At 41.3% G+C, this 16,653-nt stretch overlaps 1 protein-coding gene across 5 annotated transcripts in view; it reads right to left on the reverse strand.

The window, feature by feature from the left end:
* Positions 1-16,653, reverse strand: part of FRMD4A (FERM domain containing 4A) — a 565,649-nt gene that overhangs the window by 315,315 nt on the left and 233,681 nt on the right. The window contains exon 1 of one of the 5 annotated variants that reach the window (XM_074324780.1): positions 8,267-8,350. The exons of the other annotated variants lie outside the window; for them this stretch is intronic. Within the exon in view, the coding sequence (XP_074180881.1) occupies positions 8,267-8,335 (69 nt within the window). The 5' untranslated portion in view covers positions 8,336-8,350. Of the gene's footprint in view, positions 1-8,266; positions 8,351-16,653 lie in introns of those variants that run through there. 5 annotated transcript variants of the gene reach the window in all.

Consider the following 16,653-nt stretch of genomic DNA (forward strand, 5'->3'; position numbering starts at 1 on the left):
AATATATATAATACACCTTCAAATAGTCAATGGATTTGACTTTTGATTTTTACTACCATGTTTCCCCAAAAATAAGACCTAGTGTGACAATCAGGTCTAATGCATCTTTTGGAGCAAAAATTAATATAAGTAATTATAGTAAAATAAGACCAGGTCTTATATAATATAATATAATATAATATAATATAATATAATATAATACTTGGTCTTATATTAATTTTTGCTCCAAAAGACACATTAGAGCTGATTGTTTGGCTAGGTCTTATTTTTGGGGAAATACAGTAAGCTTAGCTCCCAAATTTCAGGTGTCTTAGATAAGCATTGGTGGGAAATGATCAACTCTTAAATCTGCTTCTCATTTCTATGCTTCCCATTTCTAGAAATTCAACATGTCATTTTCTTCAACAGGAGATTTGCTCATCTTGGTTTAAGTAACCATTGCATCCTGCAAAAAAGGATGGTTTCTTTGGGGCCATCAGATAACTTGCTCTCCTGTACCCAGAAACACGTCACTCCCAAGGGCAACTGCCCATTTGCCAAGGGGTCTCTGGGATAAGAGACATGGTCCGTATTTTCCCAAGGTGAAGAAAGAAAGCACTTGCTGTATTAGAAAGATGGGTGCCCAGAAGGCTCACATTGTGGGAATATGGTTTATCTTAAATGTACCCTAGAGGACTTTGCACATCCCAGGAGTCGGAATGCCAAAGGATTTCCCAGTAGGAGAACATGACCAGATGGGCAAAATGCCTTCAATGGACAAATCTTTAGATATAAAGGAGGATGGGTAGGGGATTCTAATTGTTACTCCTTGCTTAGGGGTACTCCATTCTACTTTAATTTTAAACCTCAAAGATGCATGTGGGGATAGAGCCAGGAGTGCGGTTTCCAGGCTCTCGGCCTCACGTGGAAAGGTGCTCACTCAGGTAGTAAATGGCCATCAACTGTGATTGGATGGCCATCAGCTATGGCTAGTTGGCCATCAGCTGTAACCAGTGATTGGCCATTGGCCACTAATATAACTGCCATGGCTATGCTAGCAGCAAATGGGGGGAAGATGGTGGCTGAGCTAGCAAGTGGCAGAGTGTGGATTGAGGATCATGTGGCTCCTGCTTCCTGTGTCTCCAGCCCAGCCACCACGGAGAATGTAATGGTAAGACTCCCCTACCTATGGCTCCATGGGTGTTCTTTTTTGGCCTCACCATGTCCTGCGTTCTTCTGTGGGGAGTGGGGCTGAGACCCCACATGACATCCTGCATGACACTGTGAATACGACAATCCATTGTTGTTGGGACAATTAAATGAGACAATAGAATCACATGTGTGAGAACAAGGGTGGGAAGAAATGACCATGAGACCAGATCCTGACTTGTATAGCATATAAAAACATATTATAGACCTTATTCTGTGAGCAAGAGGAAGTCGTTAGAAGTTACTTTTTGGAAGGAAATGATACTACCTAACCTAAATTTTTTGCAGTTGAGTGACAAAAGATAAATTGTAGAATGGAGAACCCAGGTATATTAGAGGCTCAGAGAGCAGTTACAAAGTCATTGCAATTGTCCAAACAAGCAATGTTTAAGCCCAGAACTAAGTGGTGAGAGGCTAAATACAAGATATCGGGGAGTTACGTTTGGTGGAAGGATGTACACAGTGTTTCTCTATACTGAAAGACGAGAGGAAGGATGGTCCTATTAGTTAAGATAAGTACACAGGAGGAGGGGAAGATATGAGGAGATGAAAAAGATTAATTCTGGACATATAGAGCTGGTACCTGAATATTTTGACCTGGAACGTAAGGGTCAAGTATGGAAACGCAGCTCTGAATTTCCACAGCAGACAAGTAACCACTAGACAACTTAATAAGTGTCAGGGCAGACATTTAAGAACAAAACAATTACTTCTTCCGCACCTTTTCTCAGGAATTTACCGGAAGATAGTCTCCAACAAAAGAAAGTTAGACCTACAGAGAGGAAAACATGAGTTCTAAGAAAAGGAGAACTAATCACAGGAGAGGTGAAAAGGGAGTACCCAGAATAATGGAAAGACGAGCTTCAAGGAGACAGTTGTGCATGAGACTTAGAAGCTAGCCCAACTGGCTCCGGAGGAATGTCTCAAAAAGAAGGAAAAAAAGAGCATGTGTTGAATATTTGTTGACTTACCAAATTGAGAGGAGACGCACAACACTATGGAGGATCTTAGAGAAAAATGATTGATGGGTAATAAGCAAACAATGAAACAAGGTGATTATGAACTCCTGGAAAAAGATATAGATGTAAAATCCAGGATATGTAATCATAATTTACAATGCTTCTCAACTGTAAACAATATTTTGTAGTCAGAATAAAACTGAATCCTGATGTAAACTGATACAGACCTACTGAGAAGATAGAGGGAAAGATATACATGTGTGCTTGTAGGGATGTGGAATAATGCTTTAAGCAAGTTAAAGACTCATCTTTAACAGCATAAAATGTCAAAATTGAGTAATTACAGTATAAACAGTATACAGCATCACAGTATAAACATATTGTTACAAAATCTGGAGTTTATTGGAAGCAATACCTCTGAGAAGGTGTGCGTGGAGTGCTGGGAGGGAGAGCGAGAGCTGCCCAGCCTCTTTCTGAATGAACAGACTTGTGTCTAGATATTGAGTCATTTAATGCAACAACTAAGGTTTCAGGAGAGCTGTGTGATTACCTGTTTTCTTTTCCTTCAGTGTATGTTACAGGGCTCTTAGTCTATGGATCTGCTATTCAAATGGCTACTGAATGCAAAGCCTCCAAACTCTACTTTAGACAGAAGCCCCTGAAATCCTCTGAAACAACATGAGGACAGAGAGACAAAAGAAACAAGACAAGTCCATCAGCAAGGGCACTGCCAACATTCTGGAGCTAGTCCTGAAGAATCATTCATGCCCTGGGACTGACCTTGCCTTTTGTACTCTTTACTTTGGTACCGTGTTTTCGTGTGTGTGTGTGTGTGTGTGTGTGTGTGTGTGTGTGCTCATGCACACTCATGTATGTATTATTTCTGCTCACGAATCCAGCAGCATTGTAGCAGCTATAGAAGCCCCAGAGTGGTGACAACTAATTAGGAAACACTAGATCTGATGTGTCCCTTTTATCTCATCTTGCAGAAGCCTTGCATTCCCTCACAAACCCCCCCTGTGGCCTTTTGAAATCCTGGAAAGGAAGTGTCAATATGGAAACAGCTGTTCTTGAGATAGTGGGATGACATCCTAATGAGTATGCGATGAGCTATAGAGGAAATTCAAGGCTAATGGCACTCTGATGGAAATATTCTTTCTAGACAATTAGATTCGCGTGAGAAAGCCTGTAGTCCCCAGCAAGGATGAGAGAAGAGAAACTGGTCTATGGATGTCAAGTGCCCTCCTTCTCATGTGGGCTTTTATCCTCCCCAGCCCTGTGGGACGTCAGACACTCTCCCTGACTCTTTCCTAGGAGGTGGCTCTGGAAATGCATCTAAAAGCCACATTGCTCAGAGGCTGCACCACAGAAGCCCAGCTGGAGAGCAGAGGAAGCCAAGCACAGACCTGTCCCCCAGGGCTCCATTGCCCTGTTGGCTACAGACGTCAGGACCAGGCGCCTGCTGCAGTTTTGGTAGTAGGCAGGACAAACAGCCACAGCTGCAGTTGAAGTAGGGAGAAAATGCTGTGCTTTGAGAGAATCAAAACCCCTGATAATTCAAGGTTAGGTGGTAACAGTGCGACAGAGCTTTAGGAGCAAAGGAATGGGTAATAACTTTTTGTAGTTAGAGACTTAAAACAGATTCCTTTTCTAGGGGAAGGCAAAGGGCGGCAGAGGGCTAACTCACCAAGTTCCCCCTTTGCACCAGGCACGGCCCTAGGCACTGGCTCTAAATTACCTCCCTTAAATCTTCACTGTACTCCTGTAAACTGTGTAGTATTAACTACAGTGTATTGATGAGGAAATCAAAGCTGAAAAAGATTAAACTCTTGCCAACAGTCACACGCCCAGGAAGGGTGCTGAGCTGGGATTGAGACCCAAGTCCGTGCAACTTTTAAGCTCACTCTCAATATTCTTTAGGGATGTGTACATGTAGGTACATCCGAGCATCTGTTCTTAACAAGATCTACCCTCAGGAGGAAATATTTTACCAGAGAAATTGATGCAGAGAAAGCATTTGACAAACTCCAGCGTCCATTCATGAAAGAAAAAAACAAACAAACAAACAAACAAATAAAAATACCCTCATTAACTAGGAATAGAGGGGAATTTCCTCAGTTTGATAAACAATATCTACAGAAAAACTACAGCTAACATCATACTTAAAGGTGAGAAACGTGAAGCTGTCCAACTAAGATCAGGAATAAGGCAAAGATGTCCCTCTTACCACTGTTTTTCAGCGTTGTATTGGAAGTCCTAGGTAATGCAATAAGACAAGAAAAGGAAATAAAAGCTATACAGATTGGGGAAAAAATAAAACTGTCATTGTTTACAGATGACATGATTGCCCATGTAGAAAATTTGAAAGAATTGAAAAATGTACTCTAGGAACTAGTAAGCTATTATAGCCAGGTTATAGGATACAAGCTTAGTATATAAAGGTCAATTGCTTTCCTCTATACCAGCAACGAACAGGTGGAATTTGAAAATAAAGGTACATTACCATTTACATTAGCACCCCTAAATAAAATATTTAGGTATAATTTTAACAAAATATAAGACCTTAAGGAGGAAAATGAAAAGACTCTAATGAAAGACATCAAAGAAGAACTAAATAAATGGACACATATTCCATGTTTATGAAAGGAAGACTCAATAGTCTCAAAATGTCAGTTGTTCCTAACTTTATCTACAGATTCCACACGACCCCAATAAAAATCCCAGCAAGTTATTTTGTGGGTATCAACAAACTGATTCTGAAATTTATATAGGAGACAAAAGACCCAGATTAGTCACCTCAATATCAAAGAAAAAGAACAAATTCAGAGAACTGACACTACCTGACTTCAAGACTTACCATAAAGCTACACCAATGAAGACAGTGTAGTGTTGGTGCAAAAATAGATAGATTAATGGAACAGAGAAACCCACATAAATATAGTCAACTGGTTTGGCAATGGAGCAAGTGTCGTATAATAGAGCAAAGATAGTCTTTTCACCAAATGGTGCTGGAATAACTGGACATCCACATACAGAAAAACTGAACCGAGGCACAGACCTCATCTCTTTCCCAAAAATTAACTCAAAAGATAGAAGATAACATAGGAGAAAATGTAGACGATCTTGGATATGTTCCTGCCTTCTTAGATATAACACCAAGGCATGATCCATGAAAGTAATAACTGATAAGCTAAATTTCGTTAAAATGAAAAATGTCTGCTCTGCAAAAGACACTGTCAAGAGAATGAGAAGACAAGCCATGGACCAGGAGAAAATATTTGTAAAAGACATATCTGACAAGCAACGGGTATCCAAAATATACAATGAACTCTTGAAACTCAGCAATAAGAAAACAAACAACCAGATTTAAAAAGTGGACAAAAGACATGAAGAAACACCTCATCAAAGAAGATATGTATACAGATGGCAAAGAAGCATATGGAAAGATGGTCCACATGAGGTATCATTAGGAACTGCAGATTAAGACAACAATGAGATACCACTACCTATTGAAGATACTACCAATGAGATACCACCTATTAGAATGGCACAAATACAAAACAGAGACAACACCAAATGCTGGCAAGGATGTGGAACAACAGAACTCTCACTCACTGCTGCTGGGGATGCAAAATGGCACCACTACTTTGGGAGACTGTTTGGCAGTTTCTTGCAAAATTAAACATACTTTTACCACACGATCTAGCAATGGAGCTCATTTGTGTTTACCCAAATGAATTGAAACTTTGTCCACACAAAACCTGCCCACAGATGTTTATAGCATCTTTATTCACTCATGTCCTTCAGAGGATGAATGGATAAATAAACGTGGTCCATCCAGACAATGGAACACTATTCAGTGCTAAAAAGAAATGAGCTAGCAAGCCATGAAAAGACGTAGTAGAAACTTAACTGCGTATTGCTAAGTGACAGAAGCCAATCTGAATAGGCTATGTACTATATGATTCTGACATTCTGGAAAAGGCAAAACTATGGAGACAGTAAGAAAAACAATAATTGCTAAGTGTTAGAGGGAAGGGGGGAATGAATAGCTGGAGCACAGAGGGTTTTTAGGGCAGTGAAACAACTCTGTATGATATTATAATGATGGATACATGTCATTATACATTTGTCAAAACCCAGAGAGTGAACAATACCAAGAGTGAACCCTAATGTAAACCAATGATTTGAGTAATGATGTGTCAATCACTGTACGTCCATCGATTGTAACAACTCTTGTTCAGGACGTCCATAGTGAGGTAGGGTGTATGTAGGAGAGGACGGGGGCTGTATAAGAAATCTCTGAACTTTTAGCTCAGTTTCGCTGTGAACCTAAAACTAGTCTGTACAATTATTTTTTATTAATTAGAAAAATAGAGTGTGGGGCACTTGCTCTGGAGATAATAAGGGTAGGGTGGATTGGAGGAGAGATACTTAATGCAGGAGAACATTTAGATGGTTAGTCCAAATGAGAGGTAGCCAGGACCTCAACAGGGGCCATGACATTATGGGTTGTATTTACAGAAAAGGATGGTGTGTATGACTGCATTCCCTTCCAAGAGGGAGTGTACCTGGGAGCTTCCAAACAAGATCCTGGTGGCGTAAGTATTGGGGAAACAGCCTGGGGGTGGAGGCAGTTAAGGAGAGAAGGGGAATACATTAATGACTTTGTGGTATTTAATTAAACCACTCTCTCATTAATTTTCCCCCAGAGATGACCAAACTCACAGCAGCCCTTTGGTATGCCACAGACTGCCCCCACAAGCGACCCTACCACACTCTCACCGTGAAAGTGGAGGTGCTGGGCAGAGGACATCAGCTGGTAGAGAAACTCCCCAATCCTGCTGCTCAATCTCTATTTGTACTACAGATAAAGTAAGGACACTGCTGGCCATGAATCTCCCATCACTGGAAATCCAGAGCATGCTCCACATTCCTGACACATTCTTCTTTAAGGCATAACTCCCGACCCTATGGTCAAATGAATGCAAGTCACTGAGACCCCGTACCCAGCCCTGGAAAGGCTAATTCCCTCTAGGAATCCTGCCAGTAGAATGGTGCCTCAATTTGAAGACAAATTATAAATTAATGAAGAGAAAAAAGAAAGCCCAGACTCTGCCGTCTGCCAAAACACACCATTTCCTGAAAGGTTCCTGAAAGGGACTCCGTGATGTATGGTGCACGAGCCCACCCGCCACAGTCTTTTCCAGATTCGAGAGGCAGACTGGCTTGTACCACAGCTGCCTTTCCCAGGGCAGCGCCAGTGTTGTTCTTGGAAGGAGAACACCTTTCAGCTGTGTTACCACCTGCATGTTTCACACAGTCTGTAGTTCCCCAAACCCCATCAATAATACAAAATGGACAGACCCGTCACCAACAAAAAACCCTGAGAAAAGATGAAGAATGATTGTGGTTGGTTTGGGGGAGAAGCGACGTTTTAGTTGCTATGAATACCAAGGGTTTTCAAAGATGGGGTTTCTAAAATCATCACAGGAACAGAAATGTCCTTGTCAGCTGGTTTTTCTTTAAAAATGAGTCAGTCAAACAGTCTCATCCCATAAAATCAATTCCTTTGGAAGTCTTGGTAACCTAATATCTACAGAAATGGCAGGAGTCCAGGCGCTGGGGCTCTGTGGAGAGTGAAGTTCTCACTCTATCCTGCCCTCAACACTCTCCATCTGAAAAACACACTCTTTTCAGCCCTCCCTCCCCCTTTTTTTTCTGGAACGATCGCTTCACTTCACAAATCTGATTCTCCCAGAGAATGCGTACTGAAGCTGCTTTTTTCCTCTTCTGGCAACTGTTTTATGTTCACCCCATTTTTCAGACCCCTGGAAGTTACTTGATTTAAAAAGCCACTTCTCTGCTGTGCAATCTGTACAGACCATCCCGCCCCACTCAGGCATTTAGCGATTTTATAGTTTTCTCCCTCCAAGGCACATGATTAAGAAGTAAGGATGCTGTGTGAGAACTGGACAATTGTGGGATAGAATCAGATTCAGTAATGGGGACAGCCTCAAGGACTGTGGGGGTGACAAGGCAAGGAAGTGGCTGAAGGCAAGGAAGTGGCTGAAGAGGAGGACCCCTTGTGCATGGAATAAGCAAAAGCCTTTACTTACAAACACGTCCATGAGCAGGTGTTCCAGCGTCACTTCAAAGTCTTCCAGTTTGGCAGCTAAAGTCATCATGCGCGTTCTGATTGGCTCTTAGACTGACAGCCCAAACCTGCAAACCCTCAACTCAGAAAACACGGCAGGCGTCAAATTTAGTTGCAAGGCAGAATTGTCACTAATGGGACGTGGAAACCCTTGAAACAAAACAGAACATCGCAGACTGTATTGCCGGAGCTTTGTAGCCAGAAATCTTAAAGGACTTTAAAAAAAAAAAAGCTATACGAATGGTGCTGCGGGACCAGTCTGGGCACAGCGCGATGTCACCAGGTGAAGACTCGGGCCACTGCCTGCTCTTTATAACTTCACAGTCTGAGGTGCTGGGCGAAAAACAAGGAAACTCAACAGTGGGTGAAAGAGAGAGACAGTGAGATGGGGGGGAAAGGCAGAGTGGGAAAAAACGGAATAAAGCAACCGTCTGACTCTGATATTTATAGGGCCACATGTTTTTGACTCTAGCCATTTCTCAGTTCATTTCTGACCTTTCATAAATGGCCCAGCACACTGGAGTGTATTGTAGAACGGGGGCAGTGGGTCCCACAAAAGTTGGCTGTGACCAAGGCTAGGGCAATTCACACAGACACACCATCAATAGTTCTTTGTAAAACACGCATCAGACCTTGTGCTGTATGCGATGACAGAAAAGCACATAGTCTTGTGAAAAACAAGGAAACGAAAGTCGTGGGGGCACTACATTTTTCCTTGGAATATTATTAGATCCCTTACACTCTCCCCCGTCCTCTGTCCTCCCCACCCCCTCCTCTGCAAGAGTAGATAAACATCAAGGAAAAAATTTAATCTCTTGTGTCAACTCCTCAAGCTTCTGCCAGTTAAAGAATATCCGCTAAATCTTGCAAATGTCATTTCTTTTTTGCTGCCTCCAAATCTTGCTTCTTTTTTTTACTTAAAAAAAAATTTGAATTCTGGTAAAACGCACATAACATGAAATTTACTATCTTCACTGTGTTCAAGTGTAAAGTTCAGTAGTGTTAAATACACTCACATCATTGTACCACCAATCTCCAGGACTCTTTTTCATCTTGTAAAACTGAAGTTCTGTACCCATTAAACAATAACTCTCCAATACTCTCTGCTTTCCAACCCCCGTAACCAACATTTTACTGTCCGTCTCTATGGATGTGACTGCTCTTGGTACCTCACGTAAGTGAAATCATACAGTATTTGTCCTTTTGTGTCTGGATATTTCACTTAATGTTTTCAAGGTTCATCCATGTTGTAGCATGTGTCAGAATTCCTTTCTCTTTCAAGGCTAAAATCCTATATGCTAAGAAAGACCACTGTTGTGGACAATTTTTCAGGGCTGAGAAAATCTCTCAGGAATGCCTGTCAAGCTTGTGGTGGCCATTCTTGCTGTCCTATAAAAAAACAGTCTTGGTCTACAATTTCCAAGCTGCACGACCCATGCAAACTCCAGTATCTGATTCCAAATAGGATGGGACCATTCAGTAGTCAATATTGATGACAAAGAAGACGGTAGCCCACATGAACTTAAGAAGGAACTATAAATATAATACGTCTCTGCTCTGTAATAAAACTTCCCCTCTTCTTGTCAGAGCTCTCTAAAGTGGGAGCAGATGAAACGCTCCAATTTAATATCTTCCTGTGAATTTTCATTTTCCCAAAGGAGAGACAGACCCACTTAATCTAGCATTTAACATTCAAACGAAGCAGCCATAAAGTAAAGGACAAAGGAAAAAATGGACAAAAAGCATCGTATTATTTCTAAAGCAGATTTGGAGTCTGTCCGAGTAGTTTGGCTTGACAGTCGGTCATAAATTGTACATAAATGTTCTTTGAGTTATGGTTTGGATTCTGTTTTTTGTTCCTCTAATAGAAGAACTGGAGTGGGCTTCGCGACAGGCATTTCTTGTTAGGCAAAGGCACCGGGGGCGGGGGACAATGCTGTGATGAATGGCTCCAATAGCTAACAACGTATAGAAAATATATTTCACTGATGAGTGAACTCATATTCACAGATCTTCCTATCAGCTAATGCATTTGCCATGTCTGCATTTCATGCAATGACCAGAGCAAGCGCTGTCAGCAACAAAGACTCCATTAGCTATCGCTATGTAGTTGCCATCTTCTGTTAAAACTATAGCTGTCCTGAAGGTACTCAAAAAGCCAGACACCTCCTCTCACCAGGTAAGAGAGTGATGGCTGAACCATCAGACATATAACTGGGAGACTATTGGGGAAGAAAGGTGTTAAATAGATGCAATATCGTTCTGGTCTCCCAGAAACCTCAGGAGGGCTTTCAAAATCAGGTTTTCTCCAGCCTCTTTCCTTGTGAATTACATTTGGACAAAACATTTCAAATAGCTGGAATGCCATAAAAGATATACTTGTCAATTTCATTAATCCTTTTCCTGGGATGGACCCGGGATTAGCCAATAGAGAACAGTTAATATTTTTCATTTAAGGCAGTCAGTTTTCCAGTCCCAGTAATGGCTTTACATGGCTATATTCTAAGACAATTTCTCAGGCTTTAAGGACAGTCCATAACAATAGCTTGTCCGAGAATATAAACATAAAACTTCAAGAACAAGAAACTACATCCTTTGGGCAATGTCAGTGGTTGGCATCCTTCAGCTAGGCATCTGAGGAGGCCGTATTAAGAACATCTTACTTTTGGGAACGGAATCACTTTCACCATTTCCAAAAGGGAGAAATTGACCAGAAGGGAATTAGCATGAAGAGCTAATGAGGAAATCGGTGGTGGGTTATGGATGTCATTCATAAGACACATTCACGATGGTGTCAGAGGATGATAGGAGTCACGTGGGGTAAGTTGGTTCCCTAGAAGCAGGAGGACCACACCAGTCGGAAGGCAAGGAAGTGGCTGAAGATACATTATTAAAAGGCAAACTCACTGCTGTCAGTGCTTATTGGTTGGTATATGAGAATACGACAAAAGATGACTTGGGAAGATTGAACGCAGAAGTTTTTTTAGTAACTACATTCTGTCTAATTGATATATATTTTTGGTAACTATGAGAAATTTTGTTGATGATTATATGAAATCTGAACATATATTCGTTCATTTATTCATGCGTCCTTTCGACAAGTATTTATTCAGCAACTCGGATAAATACTAGGACGAGTATTAGTTCTGCTAAGAAGATTGACACCTCGCTCCTTCTTCAAGACCTCACAATCTGGATAAGAGATGGCAAGATGTGCTGTAATTTTATACAGTATCCCTCCTTATCCACAGGGGGTACGTTTCAAGACCTCCAGTGAATGAATGGCAATAACTAATAGTAAAACAGAACAATTATAACAATATACTGTAATAAAAGTTATGTGACTGGCTTTGGGGCCATTATTAAGTAAAATCAGGATAACTTGAACACAGGTACCGTGATACCTTGACAGTCAATCTGATAACCTAGATGGTTACTAAGTGACTAATGAGTGGGGAATGTCCATAGTGTGGAGACGCTGGACAAAGGGATGATTCACGTCCTGGGTGGGATGAAGCCAGATGGCGAGAGATTTCATCATGCCTCTCAGAATGGCACACAGTTGAAAACTTATGAATTGTGTATTTCTGGATGTTTCCATTTAATGTTTTTGGACCATTGGTGACCCCGGGTAACTGAAACCACGGAAAGTGAAACTGCAGATAAAGGGGGACTACTGTACTATCTTTTTTTGAATATATAAAAGAAGAGTATATTTCCTTATTGGCGGCACTTACTCCGGGACTTGGGAGATAAGGGAGAGCTCACTGAAAATAGAGGAAAGGAGAACATTCCTCCCACCCCACAGGGAAGGCCATGATCAAGAATGAGTGAGGTACGGAACACACCCCCTGAGGAAGGGGTTTGCAGCAACAGTGACAGGTGCATGGCTGGGGGCCATGATGGATCCTAGCGGCCTGAGCCCAGAGACCACTTGGTTTGAGGAGGTGGCAGCCAAGGACTCAATATCGGCAGCACAAGATCCTTATACCACCCCACAGACATCACTTTGATGGCATACATCACAGTTGGAAAAAAATACACTTGACCCATTGATCAAAGCTTAGTGACCACCAGACAAGGATCTGACTCACAGCACCGGGGCTCGCCAGTGGAGAACAATTAATCAACGACATGCCTGCTACGGTAGGCAAACAGTAGAATTCATTCTGCACATTTAAATAATAACATGTATGGTTATGTTTTTACATGTTGAGTTTCTTTCTGTTTGACTCTCAGGCGACCATCTCCCTCTCCTACGTCTATGAAAAATCTCCTCCAACAGGCTCAACATTTTGGTGATGGGACTCAGATAAAAGGAAAATCTTTGGAGGGTGGAGGGCATTGGCTGAATTCTCTGTATGGACAAGAAGCCAGTCACCCCTCAGCCCTCCCTAAGGAAACTGGGGGCAAACCATCCTTCTAGAGAGAACTACCATGTTTCCCCGAAAATAAGACCTAGCCAGACAATCAACTCTAATGCGTCTTTTGGAGCAAAATTAATATAGAAGACCCGGTACTATATTATATTATATTACAAAAGTATGAGTACTTGGCACAGGTAAGGTCCATGGTTCAATTACACCAGAGTTCCATTCATACCAAACTTTCTCTATGAAGTACAGTGGTGTGCAAACCCAAGGCAGTAGGCAATTGAATATGCAAAAAACGTTTTTCTCGGATAGTTTCTTTGTCTGTCCTGGTGCAGTGATTTTCTACTCAGCAAAACCATTTATCTGAAGGTCAGGTACAAAGCAGTGGATCAGACTACCATCGAGTTGATCAGAATTGGTCATGAAGATAACCTAGTTAACCATTTTCGTGCCTCAATTGGTGAATCTAAGCAGCAATTTGAAACAAGGATTAAATGATTGCTGAGATTTTTTTTTTAAAGCAAAATCACTGGCTTTTATTCTGATCACTCAATTATGTCCCTTATACCCAGTTTATAGTGCCAACCCCCATGCCCCAACAATACGTGTATAAGAGACTGATATTAATGTCCTATTGATGTATTTGTCTGTCAAGCTTCTGCCTTACCCTAAAACTAAAAAGAGAGATGAGTTTTTTTAAAGGCATTATGTTTGTTTAAGTAAAACAGGCTCTTTTGATGGCCCTACAGACTGCTGCCTGTCTGGGCCTATCATTACAGAAGCTTGCCTGTCTGATCTAGCTGCCTCTTGCAGGACAGACATTAATTTAAAAGCCTGCCTCTATAGGGCCCCCCGCAGGCTGGCACAACCATGGATCAGGGAAGTGGTATCAGCAGACCATGCCATCAGTGTCTGCCCTATTCTCTCCATGTTTGTGTCAGACGGCTTACACAACCAACCTTGTCTTCCCCACTCACAGTGCATTCTCGATTTGGACAGCCTCTCTGACAAGTACAAAGGTTCTATTACTCCACATCTGTCCCACCCATCCCACTCCAGCCCTGCCTCTCACACCCTCATGCCCTGCCTGTTCATAAGGATGAATTTCAAGACTTTCAAAACTCACAGGCAGTGAAATTGGTGTCAGGCATACGCAGAGTGCTCTGGGCAGATGATGGAGAGAAATACAAAATAACTCGCCTGACCTCTCAAGTTTGCCACCTGTCACCGGTTCTACTGTTGGGAGTAAAAGGGATTTGTAGAGATTCCGAGCTTGGCACCAGCAGGGCACCCCAGGAATGTGCCAGAATACCAACCTCAGCCCTACCACCTGCATGTTCTGGGGCACTGTGCTTTCTAGAGCTCATTGCAGGTTGTGGAAGCACAGAGCCTTGCCACGTTCTTTCACATCTTATGCAGGTTTTTGATGACTCTTTCTCATCTGTAAAAGTTACACAAAATTTAAGGATTTCCATGCCTGGCAGGGTTGTCTTCAGAATGAATGCGATAACGCTAGGTAAAGCATTTAGAGCTAGTCTGAAATGAGAAGCTATCTATGTATGTAAATACATATATATCATCATTAAATGAAATATTCCAGACAATAAATTGTAAATATGTTACATATATATATATATATATATATATATATATATATATATATACACATATATACACTCAGGCATCAAATATTGCCATTTGTGTGATATGTATCTCACATACAAATGGTAAAATTTTATGCCTGAATATATATTACATATATAAAATGTATATGTAATACATGTCACAAATGGTAACATATTTACAACTGCAAATAGTACATCATTGTCTGAAATATTTCTTTTAATCTATCCCCTATCGATGGGTATTTGAATGTGTTGCTAATACGAAAATGTATTTTGCATATTTTGCCCAAATATTTATAAGGTCAACTTCTAGAAGTAGAATTGTTGTCTCAAAAGTCATGCACATTAAAAATAAATAGATACTGCAAATTTTACCCTTCATAGTGGTTGTACCAATTTACACCCCCACAATATAAGAGAGCGCCTTGCAATCAGCCACGTGGTATGACAGCCAACTTTTGAATTTGGGGCAGAGAGATGAGTGAAAATGGCATCTCATTTTTATTTCAGTTTATAATCTCCTTCAATAAGTGAAAATACTGGTTCATAAAGTTCCCTAATATTAATTCCCTTTTTTAAACCAAGGCTTCATTGATCCAAATGGGTCCAGCCGTGTCCCATAAACATTCTAATAATGGGCATAAACTAATGATGAGCAACGAGATGTGAGATCCCTCTACCCATGGTGGGCCACATTTACAGGCAATTTAAAAGAATCTTTATTAATGGTTCCCTTTTGCATCTCTGTATTACATGCCCCAAAAAACACCTGCTAGGATGAATGGAAATTAAACTACACTAAGCAAGAACAAAGGGTAATTCATCCAAATATTCACCTTTGTAAAATTTCCCTTTGGCCTTAGGAAAAGACACCAAAGCAATGAGAAGGGTGAATCTCGAACGACTTTGGACCATGAAACCTAATCAGATGTAGACTGTATAAAATTGATAACATTTGTCAGTGTGTAGAGCATTAATTATGAACACAAAACGGACATTGATAATTCTGATAGCTATGTCAGTTACCAAGTGACAGTCATGCCAGAGTGTCACGTGAATGGTGTACCCAGTGACCGCCCTAACCAGGTAATTCCAGACACAGGGTGGAGTGGGACCATCTGAATAGCTTTATCGGACTGCAGATGGGGGCACTGCACCCAGCCTTGAGCATAAAATCAGAGCTCTCTGACAGCTCATCGCTCAAACCTCAACTGACAAGCTGATGGCCACATTAGCACTCATCTCAGATGGAGCGCTTGAAGCCTTGCCTCCTACCCATCTCACCAGCCCGGCCTGACACCCGACACTACACACCCCAGTACAAAAGGGACTCTTGCTGAACACCGAACTCTGTCCCATCCATCTTCTGTACGAGTCTGTTCGCCTTGCCAGACTAACCCTAACGCTTGCAAACCTGTGTGACCCTCTTTTGTGAAATGGCTCTACCTCGACTATTGGAGACTGTCCTCTGGCCAGAGACTTGGTTAATGCCCGTGGGAAACTGAGTCAGTAGGACTAGATCTGTGGCTTTGTCCTAATAAAGTCTGACATTGTGGAAAGACACAGACGAGTGTGAGACTACTTGGACAGCCACATCCCGCTCACGACCATCAGCCACTCAGTTTCAAAGCTACCAAACTCAGACGCTAACCTTAAAAAGAATCAGCAGTGTAGGCAAGAAAGGTACTTAGAATTTCCACTGTGTGCCAAGATACATGACAGTGTCACCACCTTAAGTAGGGCCGCAGATCCCCCTGAGACTTTGTTGAGCAAAGACTTGTTACTAATGACTTTTATCAGTAAGGCTGATCCTACTGCCTCCCTAAATTTATGGCGGGCCTCTATTTTATTCTGTTGCTAATATCTGTTTTCTGTTTCCACTTATTCTCAAGGTCACTGGCTGTGTTTGGACAAAACAATAATAATGGTGACTTTCAGGACACCATTTCTTGAGCATGTTTGAAAGGGACCACCTTTACATTCTCGGACACATAAAAAAAATCATTACAGAACAGCAGCCAACAAACTAAATCATTAAATTAATTAATTTAACTTAATTATACATATTAAATATTTACTGAGCTTGCTTTTTGTTGAATGTTCATTGAGGTTGTAGGGATCTTTGTCATGTACTGCAAATACCAAGCTATTAATCCTGTGGCTGAAATGCTTAGATTTGTGAATTGTTAGAAGGCTACTTTTATGACCTGTTCTTAGACCATTTACTGGTACTGCTGTTTAATAATATCCATTTTGCTCATAATGGGTTAGATGTTATATATTCTATAGGTGAGGCAGATCTTTTACATCTAAGAAAGTGCATTTCTAATGTCTAAGTAAGATCTTATTGA

This window comes from Rhinolophus sinicus, linkage group LG02, assembly GCF_036562045.2.
Source record: "Rhinolophus sinicus isolate RSC01 linkage group LG02, ASM3656204v1, whole genome shotgun sequence".
NCBI lineage: Eukaryota > Metazoa > Chordata > Mammalia > Chiroptera > Rhinolophidae > Rhinolophus > Rhinolophus sinicus.